The sequence below is a fragment of the Oryx dammah genome, unplaced genomic scaffold, assembly GCF_014754425.2.
Source record: "Oryx dammah isolate SB20612 unplaced genomic scaffold, SCBI_Odam_1.1 HiC_scaffold_24, whole genome shotgun sequence".
In the NCBI taxonomy this organism is placed as follows: Eukaryota; Metazoa; Chordata; class Mammalia; order Artiodactyla; family Bovidae; genus Oryx; species Oryx dammah.
The window spans coordinates 50619700-50643472 of record NW_024070208.1 but is presented as its reverse complement, the minus strand read 5'-3'; the positions used below and the strand labels follow the sequence as shown (position 1 = coordinate 50643472).

The 23773-nt window shown below is 38.8% G+C and overlaps 1 protein-coding gene across 10 annotated transcripts in view; it reads right to left on the bottom strand.

Moving 5' to 3' along the window:
* The window catches only part of LMO7 (LIM domain 7), a 221190-nt gene that overhangs the window by 129331 nt on the left and 68086 nt on the right, over positions 1-23773 (bottom strand). For all 10 annotated transcript variants that reach the window (XM_040266894.1, XM_040266881.1, XM_040266883.1 and 7 more), the window contains 2 exons: positions 17162-17232; positions 2515-2584 (listed from right to left, as the gene is read on the bottom strand). Coding sequence is in view for 8 of the 10 variants with exons in the window: in XM_040266881.1 (XP_040122815.1) it covers positions 2515-2584; positions 17162-17232 (141 nt within the window). In the remaining 2 variants the exon portion in view is untranslated. Of the gene's footprint in view, positions 1-2514; positions 2585-17161; positions 17233-23773 lie in introns of those variants that run through there.

Below are 23773 nucleotides of genomic sequence, written 5' to 3'. Positions count from 1 at the left end.
CTTTCTGGAAAGACTTCAGAAATCAAAGCTCTTTTTTCCCTTAAATAACATCTCTGACTTGCTATATTACTAGAAGTAATTCATGCATATATGTATATTACAATATATGCATATATATTACAGTATTATACCTAACCAAACTTGAAACCAATAAAAATACCCTATCAATTGCCTAGTCATGACAGAAGTAGAATAGCTACAACTTGGTAAGAAGAAAGGAATTAATATTTAGCCCAACTGCTCTGGGAACTTTATATACAGACAGCTGACACTTGAACAACCCAGGTTTGAACTGCAGAGGTCCACTTACACCTGGATTTTTTCAGTATATTAGAAAATTGTTTGGAGATTTGTGACAATTTGGAAAAACTCAGACAAACCATGTAGCCTACAAATATCAAAAGAAAAAGAGAAAAGCATATCAAGAGTGCGTAAAGTATACATAGACACTGTCCTTACATAGGCATAAGGTGAGTGGTATTTAACATAAAATTATCTGTTAGTTTTCTTACTGTTTTATAACTTTGCTTTCAAGGAATTACATTACAGTACAATATGGCTCTCTCTCTCTCTCTCTCTTATGACTGGAGAACTGCATATCAGACTATCACAACAAGTAAGTGGATTTTTTTAATGTAACAATGTTTCTAACACTATATCATGAATATGACTGTAATACTGTATGTCATAAAATTGTATAATGATTTATTCACTAGTGTTGAGGCTTGGCAACTGTAAAGCAATCATAGTGCAATTTTTTGTTATCAATGCATGAATATGAAAGGGTTAAATCTCTCAGCTGTGTCCGACTCTTTTCAATCCCACAGACTGTAGCCCACCAGACTCCTCTGTCCATGGGGTTTTCCAGGCAAGAATACTGGAGTGGGTTGCCATTCCCTTCTCCAGGGGATCTTCCCAACCGAGGGATTGAACCCAGGTCTCCTGCATTGCAGGCAGATTCTTTACCAAGCCACCAGGGAAACCCAAGGCATGACTATATCTAAATAAATATGAATCTCTTTTTCACATTACCTTCTGAATTTGATGTCTAGCCTTAGTAATATGTATACTATCCATGGTGGTTTGTATCATGTGAGATAATATTGATGTACGTACTGATAGACAGATGATCCATCTTGTAAATGGATGATGTAAACTTATGGTATCAATAAATACAGTACAGTACTGTAAATGTATTTTTCTCCTCCTCATAATTTTAACATTTTCTTTTCTAACTTCCTTTATTATAAGAATATAGTGTATAATATAACACAAAAAATATTTGCTAATCAACTATTTGTGCTATCAGTAAGGCTTCTGGTCAATAGTAAGCTATTAGCAGTGAAGTTTTGGCAGAGTAAAGTTACATGCAGATTTTCAACTGCATGGGGTGTCAGCACTCCTAACCCTTGAATTGCTCAAGGGTCAACTGCATCCTATATTTCAAAAGAAAATTGTAATTTGGTGATTTTTTTCAAAGAAAAGAACTGTACAACTCTTCTTTCTTTCTCTCCTAGACAGATATTTTCTGCCACCAACTTATTCCTATCAAAATTCTGATGAGCTCCTCAAGCCAACTGCAAACCCAGACATTTTAGTACTGCTACCTTTAATCTATAATGCCTTTAACATCTGTAAATACATGGACGGCCAAACAGAAGGTGCCTGAATATATTATAAAGAAACTTGACTACTCCAAAGATAACATATATATTATTTACTTCCAGTTAATAGCTGTCTTAAACTTCAGTGTTTTGTAAAATTAATTTTTTTTAACCAGACTCCTATCATTAGCCTTGATTCTTTGGGATTGCTAACATTTTGAGAAATATCCCTCATCTGTCATTATAAATTATTTATCTCCAGAGATATAGACCCACCTTACTATTGATCTCTCAAGGGTCCTGATCCAGTAGAGAATTCATACACAAAATTCTGAATTTAAAGCTAGAAGGAACCTAGAGAATCATGAATAGTTATCTTATGGAAAATATTACTGACGTGAAGCGGAAGACGGTGACTCACCCACCACCACACAGGATGTTGGTAGGAAACCAAAAGAGCGGATAGGTCCAAATACCCTCCAAGACTTGTGTGCCAAGTGAGTGCAATGCCTAAGCATAAAGCCCCTGAAATGTAACAATGCATCAGTTTTGGACAGTTTCCATAAACTATGGTCACCTAGCAACCAATGTATGGAAGCTGAGATTTGAAAAGAACATGATCCTCAGCAAATGCAATCTGTGGAACAAATGGGCCAAGAAAGAGGACACAGGAAGTCCAAGGGCACAAAACGTAAAACTAAATAAGAAAAAACTAAATAAATAGAATAAAAGCTTCGCAGGAAGAATAGAAACAGAAGAGAAACTAAAGCTATAAGAAGATCACGAAAAATACTTTTCTTGAGCAAAAGACTCCAAACCTGATTTCAATGATAATTCCAGATAAGAGAATCTGTTTATGCCCATTTTCTTACAGAGACAAATCTAGTTTTGAAGAAAATTTATTACTTACCAAGCCTGCTATAGGTGTGGACAGTCTGTTGATCTTCTTAATGACCCCAGGTTTCAGCTTATTAATCAAACTGGAAATAAAGAAACAAACAACATATGTGGTTACAAGAAAGCCAACAGTTTTAACATTTTCAAAAAACATACATGTCACTCATCCATTTCCAATATTTTCTTCAGGCCCAAGAAAAAACAACCAACCAAGAAAATACACCAAGAAACAAAAACCAGCACTGTCAGCAATAGTGAATAGGTCTCTGCTGCTAAGTCACTTCAGTCGTATCCGACTCTGTGCGACCCCATAGACGGTAGCCCACCAGGCTCCCCCATCCCTGGGATTCTCCAGGCAAGAACACTGGAGTGGGCTGCCATTTCCTTCTCCAATGCATGAAAGTGAAAAGTGAAAGTGAAGTCACTCAGTCGTGTCTGACTCTTCGAGACCCCATGGACTGCAGCCTACCAGGCTGAGCATATAAACAGACTTCTGCATTGAAGGACATGTCCTTAAAAATAGTTCCACATTTGTTAAAGAAAGGTAATCTTTGATTCTGTTTCAACAGTTTATGAATCCCTTCCATTATAGCTTAGTTCTCTTCAACCTAAGAATACCTTTTTCTATTAATCATTTGTACTGATTTTTTTCTCAGACTTATCCATGCATCCATTTTCCCCCAAACTACCCTTCCATCCAGGCCATCAGATAACATTGGGACAGATGGATATGTGTGTATATATGGCTGGGTCCCTTTGTTGTTCACCTGAAACTGTCACATTGTTAACTGGCTCTACCTCAATATAAAATACAAACTTTAAAAAATGGGTGGGGGGAAGTTGCCTAAAGTAAATGGAAGCTACCAGTCGACAACTAAATAAAGGATAAATTTCAACCCTAAATGGGCATATTCACTAATATCTTTTTTTATATATATAATTTTTTTTTTTACTTTACAATTCTGTATTGGTTTTGGCATACATTGACATGAATCGCCTTCTTAGTTATATATTTTATTTAAAATACAGTTGCTGTATAATTTTTACATATGGAAAATTCACAGGAATTTCCCATACAGAGCTCAATTTCAACTGCTAATTATGATACTGATGAACAAATTCAGTTGTTATCTGTTTCCAAAACACTAATGAAACATTAACAAGTCAAAATATGTTATGTTGCTTTCATCACTGTTAATTCTAACATGTGCCAGGCAACTGCCAATTCTGTATGGTGTTTTCATATCTGAGCCTGATAATTACAGTTTATAGGTATTTTGTTAAGCTATATTTCACATATATTTTTCTTGAGTATACACTATCTCTAATGAAAGAATATTCTAGAATATAAAAATATTAATATTTTTATTATTAAAAAATAAATTTAAAAAATAACTTAAGTAAAAAGTAGCTTAAAAACCATGTCTGGGATTTTTTGTTTGTTTTGCCAGATTTAAAGGGTGCAATGGAATTCATTTAAGCAAACAACCAACTAGTGGCCACTGGTAATTCATTCAAGGCGGCTGCTGCTGCTGCTAAGTCGCTTCAGTCGTGTCCAACTCTGTGAGATCCCACAGATCACAGCCCACTAGGCTCCTCTGTCCCTGGGATTCTCCAGGCAAGAACACTGGGGTGGGTTGCCTTTTCCTTCTCCAATGCATGAAAGTGAAAAGTGAAAGTGAAGTCATTCAGTCGTGCCTGACTCCTAGCGACCCCATGGACTGCAGCCTACCAGGCTCCTCCGTCCATGGGATTTTCCAGGCAAGAGTACTGGAGTGGGGTGCCATTGCCTTCTCCTATGATTGCTTTATTATCACCACAGATTGACTGAGTAAAAATTAAATGCATCAGAATGCACCCAAATAGGATAATAGTTACCTCAGAATCTAACATTGAAAAGGTTTCTGTTGTTACAGAATCTGCAAAGATATCTGTAAGTCTCTAGATTCTGAAACATTTTTAGAACTCAGCTTTGACACCTGAAATTTAAGAGTGCAATTTTGGGTTCTAAATCTAGATTTTTGTGACTTCTATTTTTTTGTTGCAGTGCTCTGATAACAGTGTCAAGCCATGTAGAAATTTAAATAATAGTGCTTTTCTACTATGGCTAGCCTGTTTAATCAATCATTAATCATTGCCAGGAAACTATAATTTGAAACAGTGATTTTTCTATTCAATAATGCTGCCACCAAAAAAAAAAAAAATTTCTTTATTCTGTAACAGAGCTCCAAAATGAAAGCAAATATAGGAGAAAGAATCAAACATTCTGCATTTACTGGTCTCCCCTTCACAATGGGCAACAGAAAAAAAAAAAATCTGACACTTGTGGAATGTCACTCCTTCAACATTCCAGAGATTTATATATACACTTGAGTGTGCTAAAAATAAAAAAAGACAAAAGTCTCAATTTAATGACCTTCAGAATGTTGTTCGACAGGATTCAAAATTACAAAACAGTGGCTTATGAAGACTTAGTCTGGTGAACAAAAGCTGTTTTTCTGTTTTCATACTTTGTTCACACAAAGATCTTTAGACAACTTAACACAGATGACAGAGCCACCCTTCGACGATAAGCATTTCCTAGAACTGTTCCTCTTTGACTCCTCATTTCTTATTTGTGCACTGAAAACCATGTAGGAAGGAAGGCTTCCTCCCTTCATGGTCACAGTATTTTTCTTTAATCACTAGCCGAAAAGCTAGAAAAGAATTGAGCAAGTTTATAAGAAATGACAACTCCAATTTAATTCTTGTAGTTGTTCCCTACAAAGCAAGTATTTCTTGAATTCTATGACTGGTGGCTTTTTGCAATGCACAGTACTAACACTGAAACATCACTTAACAGAAACATAATTCTAGCATAGTGTCAATCAAGAGAGTCACAGTAGTTGTTGATGGCTGGTTTGGCACTGACTTTCATACAGGAACTTGACTCTTAAAATGTAACCTTTCTGAGATATAAAAAGTTAGACACCAATATGAGCTGGGGCAACTTATAAAATGTCAGAGAAGTCTGACATCAGTTGTCCTTATTAAAGGAACAGAATCATAACTTCCTCCTCCACCCACTTGAGTCACCGGTGACATTGGCCAGAATAGCCAATTTACCTGTTTACGTCACTTACCATTTTTGTATTACTGTTAGTAATATCAAGAGAATTTTTTAAGACAGTTTCTAGAATGGATGATAACACAACCTATTCTCAGTTAAGTCAATGGAAGGAAGAAAGGAATAGAAGTCAAGGAAAATAGCACAGATAAACGATGTCGCCCAATAATGAGTTAATGGACTCCTCCCTCAGCAAGTTTCAGAGCTATTACTCAGCAATAACATACACCCAGTGGATTGGCGTCTTCCATTCCTGAGCATCCGCATATGTGTACAAACATGGATGAAACCACAAGTAAAAACACCACTCTGGATACCCTGCAAACTACCCTCTAAAATATGGTGTCACTAGAGGAAATGCAGTTTGACTTTGTCAATTGTTAAAATATTAAGTGTCAGTTCTAAGCACTAGAGTAGGGAGATAATTCTCATACAGTTTCGGTAAAAAGCAAACATCCAATCTGATTATGAATTGTTTGCAATTATTTTCATATACAACTAAAGGAAGAACTTCTAGGATATTTCTTCTGGGGTGAAAAATTGGCTTCATGAAATTTAAACTTCTGTGAAATTTAAGTCTATCTAAATGAATAGGGAGGGCATAGTCTTACAATCAAATAAAACACACATGCCATAGGAGAGGATATTACTCTCTTTCACAGATAGAACTTCTTTGCATAACAGCGTTAGTTGCTCAGTCATGTCTGACTCTTTGTGACCTGATGGATTGGAGCCCACCAGGCTCCTTTGCCCATGGAATTCTCCAGGCAAGAATACTGGAGTGGGTAGCCATTCCCTTCTCCAGGGGATCTTCCCGACCAAGGGATAGAACCTGGGTCTCCTGCATTGCAAGCAGATTCTTTACTGACTGAGCCAGCAGGGAAGCCCCTCTGCGTAATAAGCATTCTTTAATTATACATGTGGAATTCCTAAAGGCAACACTGACTTCAGGTCACTGACTCTATTCAGGAACCAAATAACATGCTAACCTTCAAGCTACCTCTGTGCACAAGAACAACAGGCAGTCAAGGGATCACTGTATTTGCCTGCACCCCTCTTATCCCAGCCCTCTAATCCTATGAAAAATCATACAACTCCCCAAGCTTTCATCAAGCCATGGCATAAATATGGCCATGTGCTTTGCTAGCATACCACAGATTTGCTCTTTTCAGAGGATGAAAATCAGAACATCTAGAGGTAAAACCAGGAAACACCTATTCACTTTCTATTTCCCAAGACAACACTCCCACAAGAAGGCGTGACTCAGCTCTTTCCTCTAGTTTTAGCTACTGCCTTTCCTCCTCCTTCCCAAAATGCACCGCTCCCTCCCTCCAAAGGAGCTGACTTACAGAACAGATGTGAGGAAGTTGCCTCTGTTCAGAAACCTCGCCACCAGTGAATGTGGCCTGACTTTAAATATAAGTCATTGGTGACACTCCCAAGAAAACTGCACATAGAGCTCAACTTGGCGTCTGGCTCAGTTATTAAAGGCTTTCAAGTGAACTAGAACGTGATGCCCTGTCTCTTGGACTCCAGGAACTAGTTCCAAATGCCAAACCTCATTTCCCTTTTATTGGAAAGCTCTTGGGCAGAGGTAGACATTTTTCTTGGGCAGAAGTAGAAAATCAAGAGGCATCTTTTGACTTTCTATTTCCGAAGATTTTTCCAAATGTATTAGAAAGACTTACATCAAAGAGCATATCAATGCAATGAGAATGAACTTCTTAATCTTCAAGTATTTGGTTAGTTGTCCACACATACATATTTCTAACCTTTCTGTTGGCTACATTTTCTAACTATATATCCCCATATGAGTCAAACTTTTCCTATCAGTATGCAAAATATTTGTTTAAAAGATAGGATAAAACTATTACATATTTCTTGACAAATTAAGGAGCAATGCCTTGTTTTATGTGTTACACATCACTTAATCATTTGCCTAGGTTTCTTCTAGATGCAGACTGTGCTCAACAAAAGACAGAGTCAACTAAAGACAGAGCAACCAAGCGGTGAAGTTGCTAAGAGGACATAAAGATGTCCTCTCATTCCCAACACATCTCCTAGGACTTGTCGAGGGAGCTGGCATCATCAAATATTTTATAAATCCACAGTCTAACTTCAAACATAGAAATTTTTCTGTGAATGATTCAAAACTTCTATCTTCTTTGTAGAAATGAACTTAGAAAAACTTTTTTTAAGTTTCACTCAAATACTAAAACTGATTTTGTGCTTTTTCCAAAGATGACACCTCCCCTTTATTATTTTCTTCTGTTCCCGGATGAGTTAAACCACATTGTTCTCTCCCAATTGTCAAATGCTGTTCAAGAGCGTAAGCTATCAGTTATATATTAATTTAGAGTGGCTACCTTGAGTAAATTTCTTACCAAGATTTTTAATTAATTATCTCCAGCTAAATTAAAAAATTGTAATATTTTAAAAATAAAAACCACCTTGAGGAGTAATCACACATTCGTGGCAAAGTGTATGCAATTTAACATTTTTAAGTTAAAAGGCATTCAATACAAAATTCTATGATCACTTTAGTATTTTCAAAGACTGGTAGTAAAGTTAATTTACTACCAGTAACTATTAAGCAACTTTAATTTCTAGAATTCCTATGGTAGTAATTTTGAAAACTGCTGAGTCAGGATAGAGTACAAATAAATGGTTAACAATATACGCTAAGATGGCAAAGTGCATGGAGCAGCAAGAAGTGAGCACCAATGCAACTGATCATTTCCGGGTGACAGGACTTTCTTTTCAGCCTCACTGTGATGCCTGAAGCATCCTCAAGTGAGTCTGGCAAAGCTTGAGAGTTCCAAGAGCAGAGTCCTCTTATTTTTGGCAAACTCAACAGAGCACTAATGGATCTCACTGAGTGACAGGACATTTGCCAATAACACAGTGATAGCAACAGGTGTCTAGCAGGAGGACTCTGGGTTCCCGTACTGGTTTTGTATTAAGTAACATCACAAATTCTGCTCATCCCTTTATGTCAATCAGAGGATTCTCATAGTCAAACTTGGGTTCCTTCCAGTGTTTGCCTCTGTAAAAATGCTTGGATGTGTGTCTGTATGTATATCTTTCTCCATGCTGCTTATCGTTCCTCACATTCTATTTTGAGATGAAATCATCAGTGTCAAGCTCTTGGTATTGTCTGTGTGTGCGTGCTTAGTCGCTCAGCTGTGTCTGACTCTTTGTGACTCCATGAACTGTAGCCCACCAGGCTCCTCTGTCCATGAGGATTCTTCAGGCAAGAATGCTGGAGTGGGTTGCCATGCCCTGCTCCAGGGGATCTTCCCCACCCAGGGATCAAACCCAGGTCTCCCGCATTACAAGCTGATTCCTTACCGTCTGAGCCACCACAGAAGCCAGCAGGAACGGTCTAGAAAGGAATCTGGTAATATGAACCAATTTACGTTGACATCAGCAGGCAGCACTCCTGTGCCCACCCCATGGCATGAAGGAACAGCCGCACAGGTTCCCGGTGCCTGTCGGCGGCTTACTGCATCATCTCCCCAAATGCTGTGGCTTTTATAAGCACTGCCTGTCAGCGATGGAAGAAGTTGTACCAATGTTTTATGTACCACGTTTTAGATACTGAAGCTCTTTTTAATATTTTCCACTATGAAGAGTCTTTATGCATATCTTCTTTCCCATGCCCACCAACAGTACACAAGGGTTTCTCAAATCATAGAGTTTACCATTACATTTTCACCATATAAAATGAAAGTCTCACGCACTTCTCTAAACAATAAACCATGTTCTAAACTTTTTCACTACTGCTTTATCCCATAGTTCTTATCTGACTTTCTGACTGATGATTGTCAGTATGTAAAAATTTTAGAGATCAAGTCTCTCATATAAGGCAATGACTCTACTTTTTAACTGATGTGATATCATTATATACTTGCCCTTTCTGCAACATTCAATTCCCTTTCTTAACACTTCTCATTGCACAGACCAGAATTCCTGTACTTTGAACATTTACTAGCCAACACGTGTTTTTTCATTTATCTACCTGAGAGCCTTCAATGTATCAAAAAACTACTTCAAAAATAACCTCTCTCTGATCAAATCTAATATAAACTGTTTATATCACATACATTTGGCACATACATTACTCCCACTTATTTTCAGTAGAACAGCAGTCTCATTTTTTACCTCAGAGGCCCTGCACTGACATGTTATGTGCCCTCCCCTTAGTGATTTATATTTAGGGTGAGAAAGCACTGTAGATGGTACATGCAAGCTCATGAAACAGGACCAAAGCTTTCAACCTTCAAGTTTGAGGCCACAATGTTTTAAAAACTCCTGAAAAATTTGCAGTCCATCTGTATAATACAACTACTATTCAGTCACTCAGTCAGGTCCGACTGTTTGAGACCCCACGGACTGCAGCACACCAGGCTTCCCTGTCCTTCACCAACTACTGGAGCTTGCTCAAACTCATGTCCACTGAGTCAGTGATGCCATCCAACCTTCTCGTCCTTTGTCACTCCCTTCTTGTCCTGCCTTCAATCTTTCCCAGGATGAGTCTTTTCCAATGAATTGGTTCTTCGCATCAGGTGGCCAAAGTATTGGAGTTTCAGCTTCAGCATCAGTCCTTCCAATGAATATCCAGGATTGATTTCCTTTAGGATTAACTGGTTTGATCTCTGTAAAGTCCAAGGGACTCTCAAGAGTCTTCTCCAACACCACAGTTCAAAAGCATCAATTCTTCAGTGCTCAGCTTTCTTTATAGTCCAAGTCTCATATCCACACATGACTACTGGAAAAATCATAGCTTTGCCTAGACAGACTTTTGTCAGCCAAGTAATGTCTCTGCTTTTTAATATGCTGTCTAGGTTGGTCATAGCTTCTTTCCCAAGGAGCAAGCGTCTTTTAATTTTATGGCTGCAGTCACCATCTGCCGTGATTTTGGAGCTCAAGAAAATAAAAGTCTGTCACTGTCTCCATTGTTTCCTCATCTATTTGACATGAAGTGATGGGACCAGATGCCCTGATCTTAGCTTTTTGAATGCTGAGTTTTAAGCCAGCTTTTTCACTCTCCTCTTTCACTTTCATCAAGAGGCTCTTTAGTTCCTCTTTGCCTTTTGTCATAAAGGTGGTGTCATCTGTATACCTAAGGTTATTGATATTTCTCCCGGCAATCTTGACTCCAGCTTGTGCATCATCCAGCCCAGCATTTCACATGATGTACTCTGCATAGAAGTTAAATAAGCAGGGTGACAGTATACACCCCTGACGTACTCCTTTCCCTATTTGGAACCAGTCTGCTATTCCATTTCCAGTTCTAACTATTGCTTCTTGACCTGCATACAGGTTTCGCAGGAGGCAGGTAAGGTGGTCTCGTATTCCCATCTCTTAAAGAATTTTCCACAGAAAAATTGACTACCATTACAGAAGTCAAGTTTTTAATTGACATTTACCAAGTTTACCTTCAACTGTAAAAACTAATTCTTTTTTTAAAAAAATATGTTTTGCTATATGTGGAAATAAGTTATAGTAAAAAATAACTGTGAAGCTTAAAAAGAGAGCAACAGATGGCAACTGTAAAACACCACCATGAAGAGAAGGCAGTTTAAAATTATTTAATTATCTTTATGACCTTGAGGGATTCCCAATACTTGCATCTCTGTTTGCCTGTATATGGATGCCAAGTTGCTTCAGTCATGTTCAACTCTTGGTGACCCCATGGACCATAGCCTGCCAGGCTCCTCTGTCCATGGGATTCTCCAGACAAGAATATTGGAGTAGGTTGCCATGGCCTTCTCCACAGGATCTTCCCAACTCAGGGATAGAACCCACATTTCTTTATGTCTCCAGCATGTGCAGGCAGGTTCTTTACCACTAATGCCACTGGGAAACCCTTGTTTGTTTACTATTGGGTTATCAAATAGTATAGACACTTCAAAACTTGTATTACTTTAAGTGAAAAAAAATAGTTCTTATTACTTAAATTTTCAATGGCTATAACACAGATCAGGGTCAACAGGTTGGTGAGCTGGAGAGTTGTATGAATGCAATTGTCCTCAGGAAATTCAAAACAGAAAGAGCTCTAAGGATAAAAGCCTTCACTCTTACAGATGGGCATTATATGGAGCCCCACGTAGAAGTCCCAAGAACCCTCTGATGTCATTTTAACTCAACATGTGCCTGTCTCCAACTCTAACAAAGGAAAGAGCTCTCTCACATGAATGAGAAGTGGCCAGGTTCTCTTCTTGGCTGATGTTTTAAAACAATCACCTGAGTTCAGTTCAGTTCAGTCACTCAGTCGTGTCCGACTCTTTGCGACCCCATGAATCGCAGCACGCCAGGCCTCCCTGTCCATCACCAACTCCCGGAGTTCACTCAGACTCATGTCCATTGAGTTGGTGATGCCATCCAGCCATTTCATCCTCTGTCGTCCCCTTCTCCTCCTGCCCCCAATCCCTCCAAGCATCAGAGTCTTTTCCAATGAGTCAACTCTTCTCATGAGGTGGCCAAAGTACTGGAGTTTCAGCTTTAGCATCATTCCTTCCAAAGAAATCCCAGGGCTGATCTCCTTCAGAATGGACTGGTTGGATCTCCTTGCAGTCCAAGGGACTCTCAAGAGTCTTCTCCAACACCACAGTTCAAAAGCATCAATTCTTCGGTGCTCAGCCTTCTTCACAGTCCAACTCTCACATCCATACATGACCACAGGAAAAACCATAGCCTTGACTAGACGGACCTTAGTCAGCAAAGTAATGTCTCTGCTTTTGAATATGCTATCTAGGTTGGTCATAACTTTTCTTCCAAGGAGTAAGCGTCTTTTAATTTCATGGCTGCAGTCACCATCTGCAGTGTAGCCCATAGTAAATTCACAGGAGTATTTTTTAATCATATTTTTCTCCTCCTTTTGAAAGCATCTTCAACAAAATCCTAGATTATTTCAGGAAGACAGGATAGTATTCACACAGCAGATATAAACAGAAATAGGATTTCTCAAACTAATAGGTGAAAGTTTATTTGCTCCACTCTTTCCAAGCTGCAAGTCAGGGAAAGGAAGGCCTGGTGAGAGTACGAGAAGAGTTTGCTCACTAATGCGAGCCATGAGTTCAAAAAGGCATCAATGTCTGAGTGGCTGACTTGGGATGGAGTAAAGACTTGGCATAATTCCAGAGATGGGAAGTACAGACTGACTAAACAGAGACACACCCAGTAAGATTACCTTCAAATACATCTTCTTACTTCATAAGGATCATAAAGAATGTTTTCATTTAAATATTTCCAAGATTGCTATCACAGGATGAGTAACTATGAAATTACTCACATTACTAGCTGGATATGCCCCAACTAAATATATTTAGAGAAGAGAAATAATACTGCAGAGCCATGGAGTAAGACCGGATTGTGAATATTTTTAAGTATATAGTAAGGGAGTCTTCACGAACTCTCAAAAACACTGAAGAGAGAAGACAGATGAATGGATACTATGAAAAAATTCATAGAAAATTATAACAAGGAGCTGAAATCACCTTTTAGACCCCTGTCAATCCTTTTACTAATTAGAAAATCCCGCAAATTAGATTTTGTTCCCATTTCACTGTTTAATAAAGCCAAGAGAGATTACATGCCGAAGGTATACAGTAAAATGATTACTACAACAGACTTTAACCAGGGAAGTATTCTTTAGCCCTCCACTGATTGGATCCCACAGTCAATCAAATTAAATGATACTAAAATGATTTACAGAAGACACTAACTTCAATAGCCAATCATATTAAAAAGCAATAAACGCACATGACTACCTTCATTACTCAGATGTGTATCTTGTCTGAAACCTCAGGGCAGCGTTTATACCCAGTTTAAACTATCTGAAATGTCAGTACACTGCCAGTCGGGAAAAAAATATAATGAGCTCATTTCCTCCAACTCTTGACTTTGATATTCCAGAATGCCAGTTCAAACTACTACTAAAGCATAAACGGCTGCTGACATTGCTAGATAAAATGTAAGAAAACTCTTTAATGGTGATAATGAACTAGGATGTCTAGAGATTTTTAAAGAGGCAATATGCAGACCCTATATTTCACAAGAATTGGTCATTTTTCTGGCAATGAACTAAACAGAAGTCAGCCTTTTCCTATAGACTATTTTAAAAATCTGAATTCATTTTTTAAAATCATATTTCAGCTAAAACTTGATATCTCAGATGGGTAAAATATTCGCAGAGACAGACAGTCCAATACATTTTGTTGCTGTTTAGTCACTTGGTTGTGTCCTACTCTTTTGCAACCCCATGGACTATAGCCCACCAGGCTTCTCTGTCCAGGCAAGAATAGTGGAGTAACTTGCCATTTCCATCTCCAAGGGATCTTCTTGACCTGGGAATTGAACCCACATCTCCTGGACTGGAAAGGGGATTCTTTACCACTGAGCCACCTGGGAAGCCCCTGCTATATTTACCACTAATTTAAAAGTCAAGGTTTATAATACCAGGCTTCTGAGTGGCAGGTTTTACTTTCCTCTTAGAAATTACAACTATTCAGGATGACGTGATCAAATAATGATGCTTAATCATTTTGTAGACCAACCAGCTAGGCTTTTCTTTAGTTATAAATTTATACAGAATATAATTACCTAGACTTTTTATCTACACTGGATCTATTAGATTAAAATGTGTTCATTAACCAGGGTTATAAACAATGAAATTCACCAGTAAGAGTTTTGGGTTTTTTTAAAAAACATCATGTAGTACTTTGGGATCTCATCTTAAACTAAAATTTCTGATTACCACAGTTAAATATTTACTTACACTACTTTTAGGAATATTCATTTAAGGAATAGTGAAGTGAGTGAAGTCATTCAGGCATGTCCGACTCTTTGCAACCACATGGACTGTAGCCTACCAGGTTCCACCGTCCATGGGATTTTCCAGGCAAGAATACTGGAGTGGGCTGTCATTTCCTTCTCCTAAACAGATTGACTACTTATTTGGTAATGTACAAAACCCAAAAATGATGTTACTTCAATTAGGAAACAAAGAATGAGCTTCTGGAGGCTGTGAATTTAAATGACATTTTTAAAAACCAATGTATCTATCTGTCTCTAAACATGCATCTAAATGTTTGCTGTGGCCATGAAGATAGAACTATGTATTTAACCTAACAATGCTGCTTGTCATCAAAACATTTGTTTTTTTCTTTAAATCAACTTTGAATATCCTCACTGGTGACAATCTACTTAAATTGAATATATTCCCTGGAAATCACCTTAAGTAAATCAGAGCCCAGGCTGGTACACAAATTGCATTTTGTGTCACCCAAGTGTCACTACAAGTATGTTTAATGACCTACTTCTGGAAAGTGATGCCCCCAAAAGGGAGATCCCTTAAAGGTTTGAGTAATAACTCATCACTGGAACTATAAAACCACAAAGTGACCTCTTTGAAAAGATCACCTATTTGGGTTGTTAGACGTGCACTCCTAAGTCTAAAATCACCTCTGTGCTCCATAGGTCTGCCTCCTGCTAAGCTAAGTCACTTCAGTCGTGTCTGACCCTGTGCAACCCCATAGACAGCAGCCCACAAGGCTCCCCCGTCCCTGGGATTCTCCAGGCAAGAACACTGGAGTGGGTTGCCATTTCCTTAAGTGAAAGGTGAAAGTGAAGTCGCTCAGTCGTGTCCGACTCTTAGCGACCCCATGGACTTCAGCCTACCAGGCTCCTCTGTCCATAGGATTTTCCAGGCAAGAGTACTGGAGTGGGGTGCCATTGCCTTCTCCTAGGTCTGCCTCCTACATAAACCCAACTACACCAATCCTGTCTTACAGGGCTTACAATTGACATCAAAGTTATTGCTGCAGCAAGCTTCTAAATAGTGTATACTCATAGCTAAGGTTTCAGATCACATGTGTCTAACAGTCATTTTTTCCCCTCCATCTTCTGAACACATTAAAATATATATAATTTTCAAACCAAGATAAAGTAATTTCCTTTGAATGATCAACTGAGCTGATCACATAGCCTACCAAGATTAAACACTATCTGGCTACAACAACTCTAAATGTGGCATCAGAAAAGGACAAGAAACCTCCCTTAAGCTTTCCCTGTGGCCCTTGTTCATGTAACTGTCCTACTCTCTATTATGTAGAATTACATGAAATGGATATTTTCTGTAGGGCATTGATGGTTGAATATCAACACTTAATAAGGTTCAACTTCACAACACTGCTCTAAGACAATGAAGTTTGAACACCTACCAACACAGCAGACGACAGAGAGACTTTTATCTTCATGGCCATCTACCTAGTAATAACTTGTATGTACATAAAGTTTGATAGTTTATAGAAACCTTGATATATGTATTGGGTTGGCCTAAAAGTTTGTTTGGATTTTCTGTAAGATGTTATGGAAAACCCAAACAAACATTTTGGCAAACCCAATATTATGGGAACTTTGTGAATTAGGCAGATCAGATGCTCTGATCTCCACTTTATAGATAAGAAAATAAGGCTCAGATATTGTCACTTGAATTAGGCAGATCAGATGCTCTGATCTCCACTTTATAGACAAGAAAATAAGGCTCAGATATTGTCACTTGCTCAAATGTCTGAAAGTATGAAGCAAGGAATCAAACCTAGGCCACGTAACTCCTGATCCTTGCTGTAAACAACCTTCCTGTAAAAGGATAAACAAAATCATCTAAGTCTGAGCACATACACTCCCAGTACATGCTTGTGGACAGATTCCATAAATACTTATGTCATAAGTGTCTGGATTGGAATACTTAAGTGCTTTCAAAAATGTGAGTACATACTTTAAGTACATTCTTATACTTTATTTGCTCACATCTGCAATCTGCACCCTCACCCAGGAGTTCGTCCTTCCATTCCACAGCCTGCCTGCCCCTCACTCTCAAAGGTCACCACCTGGCAAATTGTGCTCTGCCTCCACGGGGGAACAAAATATTACATTAAACATATACTTTAGGCTCCATACCATCAATCATGGCACAAGCCTCTTAGGATAACCAAAGCTTCAGATGTGATTCTTAATAATATCATATTAATTGAATGAATGGCTGGCCCATAACTCAAATTGATTGTGGTAATGTAATGACTCCACTTAAAAGTTCAAAGAAGAAATCTGCTACAGCCTAAATTTGTTCTATAATCATCACTATGTACTGATGGAAACAAGTTACATATTAACTTCTAAACCAGGCAACTCCATGTATTAGAATACTCACAGCAAGTGAGAGCTGGTGCTACGTGATCAGGCTTTCTCCTCAACCACCCACCACTACTGGCCCATCAAGCAATAATAGAATCTTTCTTGTTTACTAATTTAAAATAATATATATTTCACTAATGCTATCTTTAGATACAGAGACCGATAACCCCCTCCTACTGCCTGGTACTGTGAGGGTGTCAATTTGCAGGGATCAAATCTCATCTGTTACCAGTAAAACATGTCAGTGACTATAGTGTCCACGGAGCAGGGGATAAGACACCTGATAACATACATGTGCACACACACACACACACCTTTGCTTTTGAATTATTTTTTAAATGCTTTAAATACTTACTCACACAACAGAACACCATTCTCTAGAGAGGCTCGAAAATCCTTTGTTTCAAAATTCTTCTCTGTTACTGCCTGAAAGACAGATTTGGGGATTAATTTTCTCTTAATCAGGAATAATACACAAGTCAAACTCAGTATCAGATTAATAGGCATCCAAAGTCATACTTAAAGAATGTGCAGATATCATCAAAAGTTGTTCCACATAGGAAATTGTACGTGCATTTCTGTGTTACAAAGAGAGTGGTTAACCACTTTAGTATGAACAATTATAAACAGAAAAAACCACAGCAAGTGTTCTTTATAATACTATCATTTTATGCAGAATAAACAAAACTTAGAAGCTTTATTTCCAGCATATTTTCTGTTTTTAAAAAGCCTAAAAGCAACCTACTCTACTAAGGGTAAATAAAACCAAATTAAGGTATAACCTTGAAATATCAACTATACACACACATCATTAATTTCAATTCCACTCTGAAATCCCTCAAGTTTCATTACAAAGCTGTATAGCAGAGGGCAAGACTATCCTTAAACATCCTCATAAAATGTCCCTGATTTGTGTAAAGAGCTATTTACTATAATATCCTAAGAAGAAAATCATTAAATCCTGACACTGACAGACAAAAGAGAGAGGGAATATGGTATATACTTTAAACAGACAAGTCCACACTTAGGGCTTTTATATATGAGCAGGCCATGCCTATGGTTACCAACAATGTTCCTAGTAAAACTGCTGAGAAAACGTCTACCAATTCTATCTTCCTCTGTCTTTTGAGGGTGAGTGGTTGGGAGGAAAGGGGATCCCATAGAGAGAATGTTCAGTTGCTAAGTCATGTCTGACTCTTGAGACTCCATGGATGCAGCATGCCAGGCTTCCCTGTCCTTCGCTATCTCCTGGAGTTTGCTCAGATTCATGTTCATAGAGTCAGTGCTATCTAACCATTTCATTCTCTGCTGCCCTTTTCCCTTTTGCCTTCAATCTTTCCCAACATCAGGGTCTTTTCCCTGAGTCAGGTCTTGGCATCAGGTGATTAAAGCATTGGAGCTTCATCATCAGTCTGTGCGTGCTAAGTCACTTCAATAGTGTCCAACTCTTTGCAACCCTGTGGACTGCAGCCAGCCAGGCTCCTCTGTCCATGGGATTCTCAAGGCAAGAGAAAATGGAAGAGAAAATGGAAGCCATCCAGGGAGGGCTGCTCCAAGGACCTCCGAGGACTGGGACCCCAGTGAAGGGTTTTGGCAGATGCACCCCAGCAGCTAGGACAGCAGCGGCCCTACAGATGGACCCGCCACCCACAAGCAGAGGCCTTGCTCTACCACCACTTCAGGAAGAAACCCAATCTCTGAAGCCTGATTGGAGGCTCCTCTGTCCATGAGATTCTCCAGGCAAGAACACTGGAGTGGGTTGCCATACCCTTCTCCTCACTTAAGCCCTCAGTGAACCATAAAGCTCCTGCTGTCCTTACTCACCACTGACAGCTTTACAGTCTACCTCTAGTCCTTGTATATCTTCTGTATCTTTTCCACAACACCCAGGAGTGCCATCACTACTCATAACAATGGGTAACTGACAAAACAATGGTTCTGTCTAACATTAACAGTAGTTTCTCATAAGCTGGTTCTATAAATAAGGACAGGAGCCTGGGTCAGAAGGTGATGCATTCAGCTGCAGGAAGTAACAGATCCTTTGCTACAAAGGGCATTCTCTAAGAAGGGATACATCGCTGCATGAATTAAACATTTGCTGAGTGTCTCTGTTAGATGCACTTACCTGGATAGTGGGTAGAGACCTTAAAAACAATGCAAGGAGCTCACAGCCACAGAAATAAAACACAGAGTTTAAAAGTGCATTAAAACATATCCAAATGGAATGGTATATTCCTTCAGGAGTAACCTTGAATGTCTCATGGGCTATCCCAGCTAACCTGTGAGGCACAAACTCTTCTGAATTTCCCAAAAAAGATCCAAAAAACTCTAAGTGAGTACTGATCACAGCTAGTAAAAACACAGTAACATCTCATTTATCTGGGAACTCCTGGGTGCATGCTAAGTCGCTTCAGTCGTGTCCGACTCTTTGTGACCCTATAGATTATGTCCTGCCAGGCTCCTCTGTCCATGGGATTCTCCAGGCAAGAACACTGGAGTGGGTTTCCATACCCTCCTCCAGGGGATCTTCCTAACCCAGGGACCAAACCCACAGCCTCTTATATCTCCTGCATTAGCAGCTGGGTTCTTTACCATTAGCACCACCTGTGAAGCCCTGGGAACTCCTACTCAAAGCTAAAAAACATGAAAAAAATCCCAGGAATAACCAAAGCCAATGTCAAAGTCCATTCTCTCTAGTCAGTCACAGGAAAGCCCCTCAGAGCTACAAATTCTTAATTATCCACCACTGAAACTATCTGTAGGTTATGTTCCTAAGTCAAGGTAGATTAAAGGCAGTGAGGGAGAAGGGAAAAGTGTTGCACCCCACAGACACACAGAGAGCAGAGTGACAGTCAACAGCACTGGATGGGCCAGTCGAGAGGCAGTGTAGTGAGTAACGAAATGGAAAGAGAAAGGGCTCAAGCCAGACAAAAGCATATTCAAATCCCACTTTCATTATCGTGTAGCTGTGTGATCTTAAGCAAATTGAATCACCTCCATGAACCCTAATCTGCTCATCTGAAACTGGATAAATATCACCTATTTGTTAATAATGGCCAAGATGCTGTGCAATCAAGTACCTAAGGGTGGCTCACAGTGGTATATGCTTAACCTCATTACATGCATCAACCTTCAAGTAACACCCAGCAACACACTGCAATAATTAACCCTCAAAAGAATACCTCTGTACTGTACAGACAACACTGAGTTAGATTCAGAATATTAACAAAGTAGAAATAATAGGATACAGAGATATTCAGAAAACCCAACTATCAGAGTAAGTTTCTCCAAAAAGACAACAGAAAGGCAAAATCATAGTATGTAGCAGATTTAAGAGCATCTGCCTCCATATGTCAAAACATGAATGTACTCCTCTTTCTACATGCACATGTGCATGCATGCTCAATTATGTCAGACTCTTCGCCACCCGTGGACAATAGTCCACCAGGCTCCTCTGTCTATGGAATTTTCCAGGCAAGAATACTGGAGTGGGTTGCAATTTCCTACTTCAGGGGATCTTCCCGACCCAGGGATTGAACCCATGTTTCTTTCGTTTTCTGCATTCTGCAGGTGGGTTCTTTACCACTGTCCCACTCCAGAAGCCCACTCATTTATAGATACTTAATCAAAATCTAAATAATGATATAAGACCTGATTCCATTTACACTATATTTACAAAACTAAATAGATTCTTAAAAGTTTATATTTTGAGGACATGGGAATTTGGCATGTTCTATACACTACTGAACATAATATAAAATGACACCACTATTCTAAAAGGCAATGTATGAAATGTATCTGACATCTTAAACATGGCTACTTTGGGGCACACTATGTGCAGATCTAGGAATTTATACTAAGACAGGTAAGGACAGGTAAGGACAAGAACTCAGAGACATCTGCAGAACTGCTTCACAGCATTTTGTATAATAGCAACAACTAAAAACACTCTGAATGCCCAATAAAAAGAAATTGGATAAACTGTAATATAAACATAAAACAAAACTGCATGAAACTTAAACTCATGTCAGAAAAGTATATTTATCACTTATAAAGAATACATAACATATTAATTATAAGGCAATTTGTGAAAAAAAGGGAACCCTCTTACACTGTTGGTGGGAATGCAAACTAGTACAGCCACTAGGGAAAACAGTGTGGAGATTCCTTAAAAAATTGCAAACAGAACTGCCTTATGACCCAGCAATCCCACTGCTGGGCATACACACTGAGGAAACCAGAATTGAAAGAGACACACGTACCCCAATGTTCATCGCAGCACTGTTTATAATAGCCAGGACATGGAAACAACCTAGATGTCCATCAGCAGATGAATGGATAAGAAAGCTATGGTACATATACACAATGGAGCATTACTCAGCCATTAAAAAGAATAAATTTGAATCAGTTCTAATGAGATGGATGAAACTGGAGCCGATTATAGAGAGTGAAATTAAGCCAGAAAGAAAAACACCAATACAGTATACTGACACATATACATAGAATTTAGAAAGATGGTAATGATGACCCTGTATGCGAGACAGCAAGAGAGACACAGATGTATAGAATGGACTTTTGGACTGTGAGGGAGAGGTAGAGGGTGGGATGGCTTGGGAGAATGGCATTGAAACATGTATACTATCATGTAAGAAACGAAGTGCCAGTCTATGTTCGATACAAGATACAGGATGCTTGGGGCTGGTGCACGGGGATGATCCAGAGAGATGATATGGGGTTCGAGGTGGGAGGGGGATTCAGGATTGGGAGCTCGTGTACACCCGTGGCGGATTCATGTCAATGTATGGCAAAACCAATACAGTATTGTAAAGTAAAATAAAGTAAAAATAAAATTAAAAAAAAAAAAAAAGCTCAACATTCAGAAAACAAACAAAAAAAAGAATACGTAACATATTAATTATATGGCAATTTGTGAAAAAGTACAGAGTATGATCCTAATTTCTATAATTCTATGCATTATGTAAATATGTATACATTATATAAATAAATATAGAATGAAAATATTAATAGCAATGATTTCTAAGTTGTAGAATTATAGCTAATTATAGTATTTTTTTGCTTATGTATATATGACCAACCTAGATAGCGTATTAAAAAGCAGAGACATTACTTTGTCAACAAAGGTCCTTCTAGTCAAGGCTATGGTTTTTCCAGTGGTCATGTATGGATGTGAGAGTTGGACTATGAAGAAAGCTGAGCGCCAAAGAATTGATGCTTTTGAAGTGTGGTGTTGAAGAAGACTCTTGAGAGTCCCTTGGACTGCAAGGAGATCCAACCAGTCCATCCTAAAGGAGATCAGTCCTGGGTGTTCGTTGGAAGGACTGATGTTGAAGCTGAAATTCCAATACTTTGGCCACCTCATGCGAAAAGTCGGCTCATTGGAAAAGACCCTGATGCTAGTAGGGATCGAGGACAGGAGGAGAAGGGGACGACAGAGGATGAGATGGCTGGATGGCATCACCAACTTGATGGACATGAGTTTGGGTAAGCTCCAGGAGTTGGTGATGGACAGGGGGGCCTGGCGTGCTTCGATTCATGGAGTCGCAAAGAGTCAGACACGACTGAGCGACTGAACTGAACTGAACTGATTCTGTAGTAACCACAGTGTTTCTTATGCAATAGATACACAAATTAAATTTTTATGACATTCATAAGAAATCAGATTCCATCAGGTTTAGGTCCATTTCTTGTGTCTCCTACATTTTAAGGATAAAGAAAAGGACACCAGCTTTCAGGTAGGTAATTTTTCTCATTATCTATGAAATGCATACAATCTGGAAGTTTAATAATCCTTACCATTCCCCTTTCACTAGTAAGAAGGTTGAGGTTCAGAAAGTTTAACTTTCTAGAAAGTTACAGAATCATCCACATGGAACAGGCACCAAAAACCAACAGTATTTTACAAGTGCTCAGTAAGAGAATGTCTCAACTGCATCAGACACAGAGTATTCCTAAACCAAAACAAATTAAGTTGTCTTCCATCTGTGTGACTTCAAAAATAATCCCCCACTGTTAAGGGTATGAAAAAATTAACTTAGTAAACAAAAAATGTTGAATTAATTTTTTCAATGTTCCTGAAAATAAGAGACTTGTGTCTGAACACATAACGATTGTGCATATGTTTGTGTGTGCATGCATGCGTGTATGGGAGAGAGAGAAAATGTACTCTACATGTTAATAAAATGAAAAGTTATCTGCAAATGGCTTCAGCATTTCTCCTGACATTTTCATGAACATGATAAAATGCTCATACTGTACATATCATCTACCTCAGCCTCAACAATGAAAAATATCTGAATGCTGTAAAGTAAAACTTTTCATTAGCAGTTTACATATCCATATAAACACATCAAGAAATTACGAAATTAAAACAAAATGTTCTTCCAAGAGCTTTAAACTGAAAAGAGAAACTCATAGAAGGGACTTTCCGTCTACAGCAGCTGCCTGGATCATGCTTCTTAAGAAACACACAGAGAGGCCCCTACCTTGGCCAGGTTAAGGCCAGGGTGGAGCCCTGGAGCTTGTGAAGCCCCACCACCACCACTTCCTACTTGTAACCCTGGATCAGGGTGCTTAACCTCTTTGTTTTCTCACAGATGCAGTACAAAGTACCTAGGTCACAGGGTTGCACAGAGAATTAAATGGATTACTGTTATGATTACTGTTATGCAGCCCTCAGCGCTTGCCCAATTCAGGAAGAGCATTCACCAATGTTAGTACAATTAGCTATTACAATGCATCTGTAGAATGAAGATAAAAAGTTTCATCATAGCAAACAAAGAAAAAGTCCATGTTGCCAGAAGTAACATCTTTTACTTAAAAGTACGAAACTGACTTACCGCATTATAAACCTCCACTAGACTACCTTCTATATCCTGGAAACTAAAATACAGAGATCTAGAAAGGACCTCAAAATAGAGTCAAGGCAGTTTTTGGGTCCCCCCCCCAA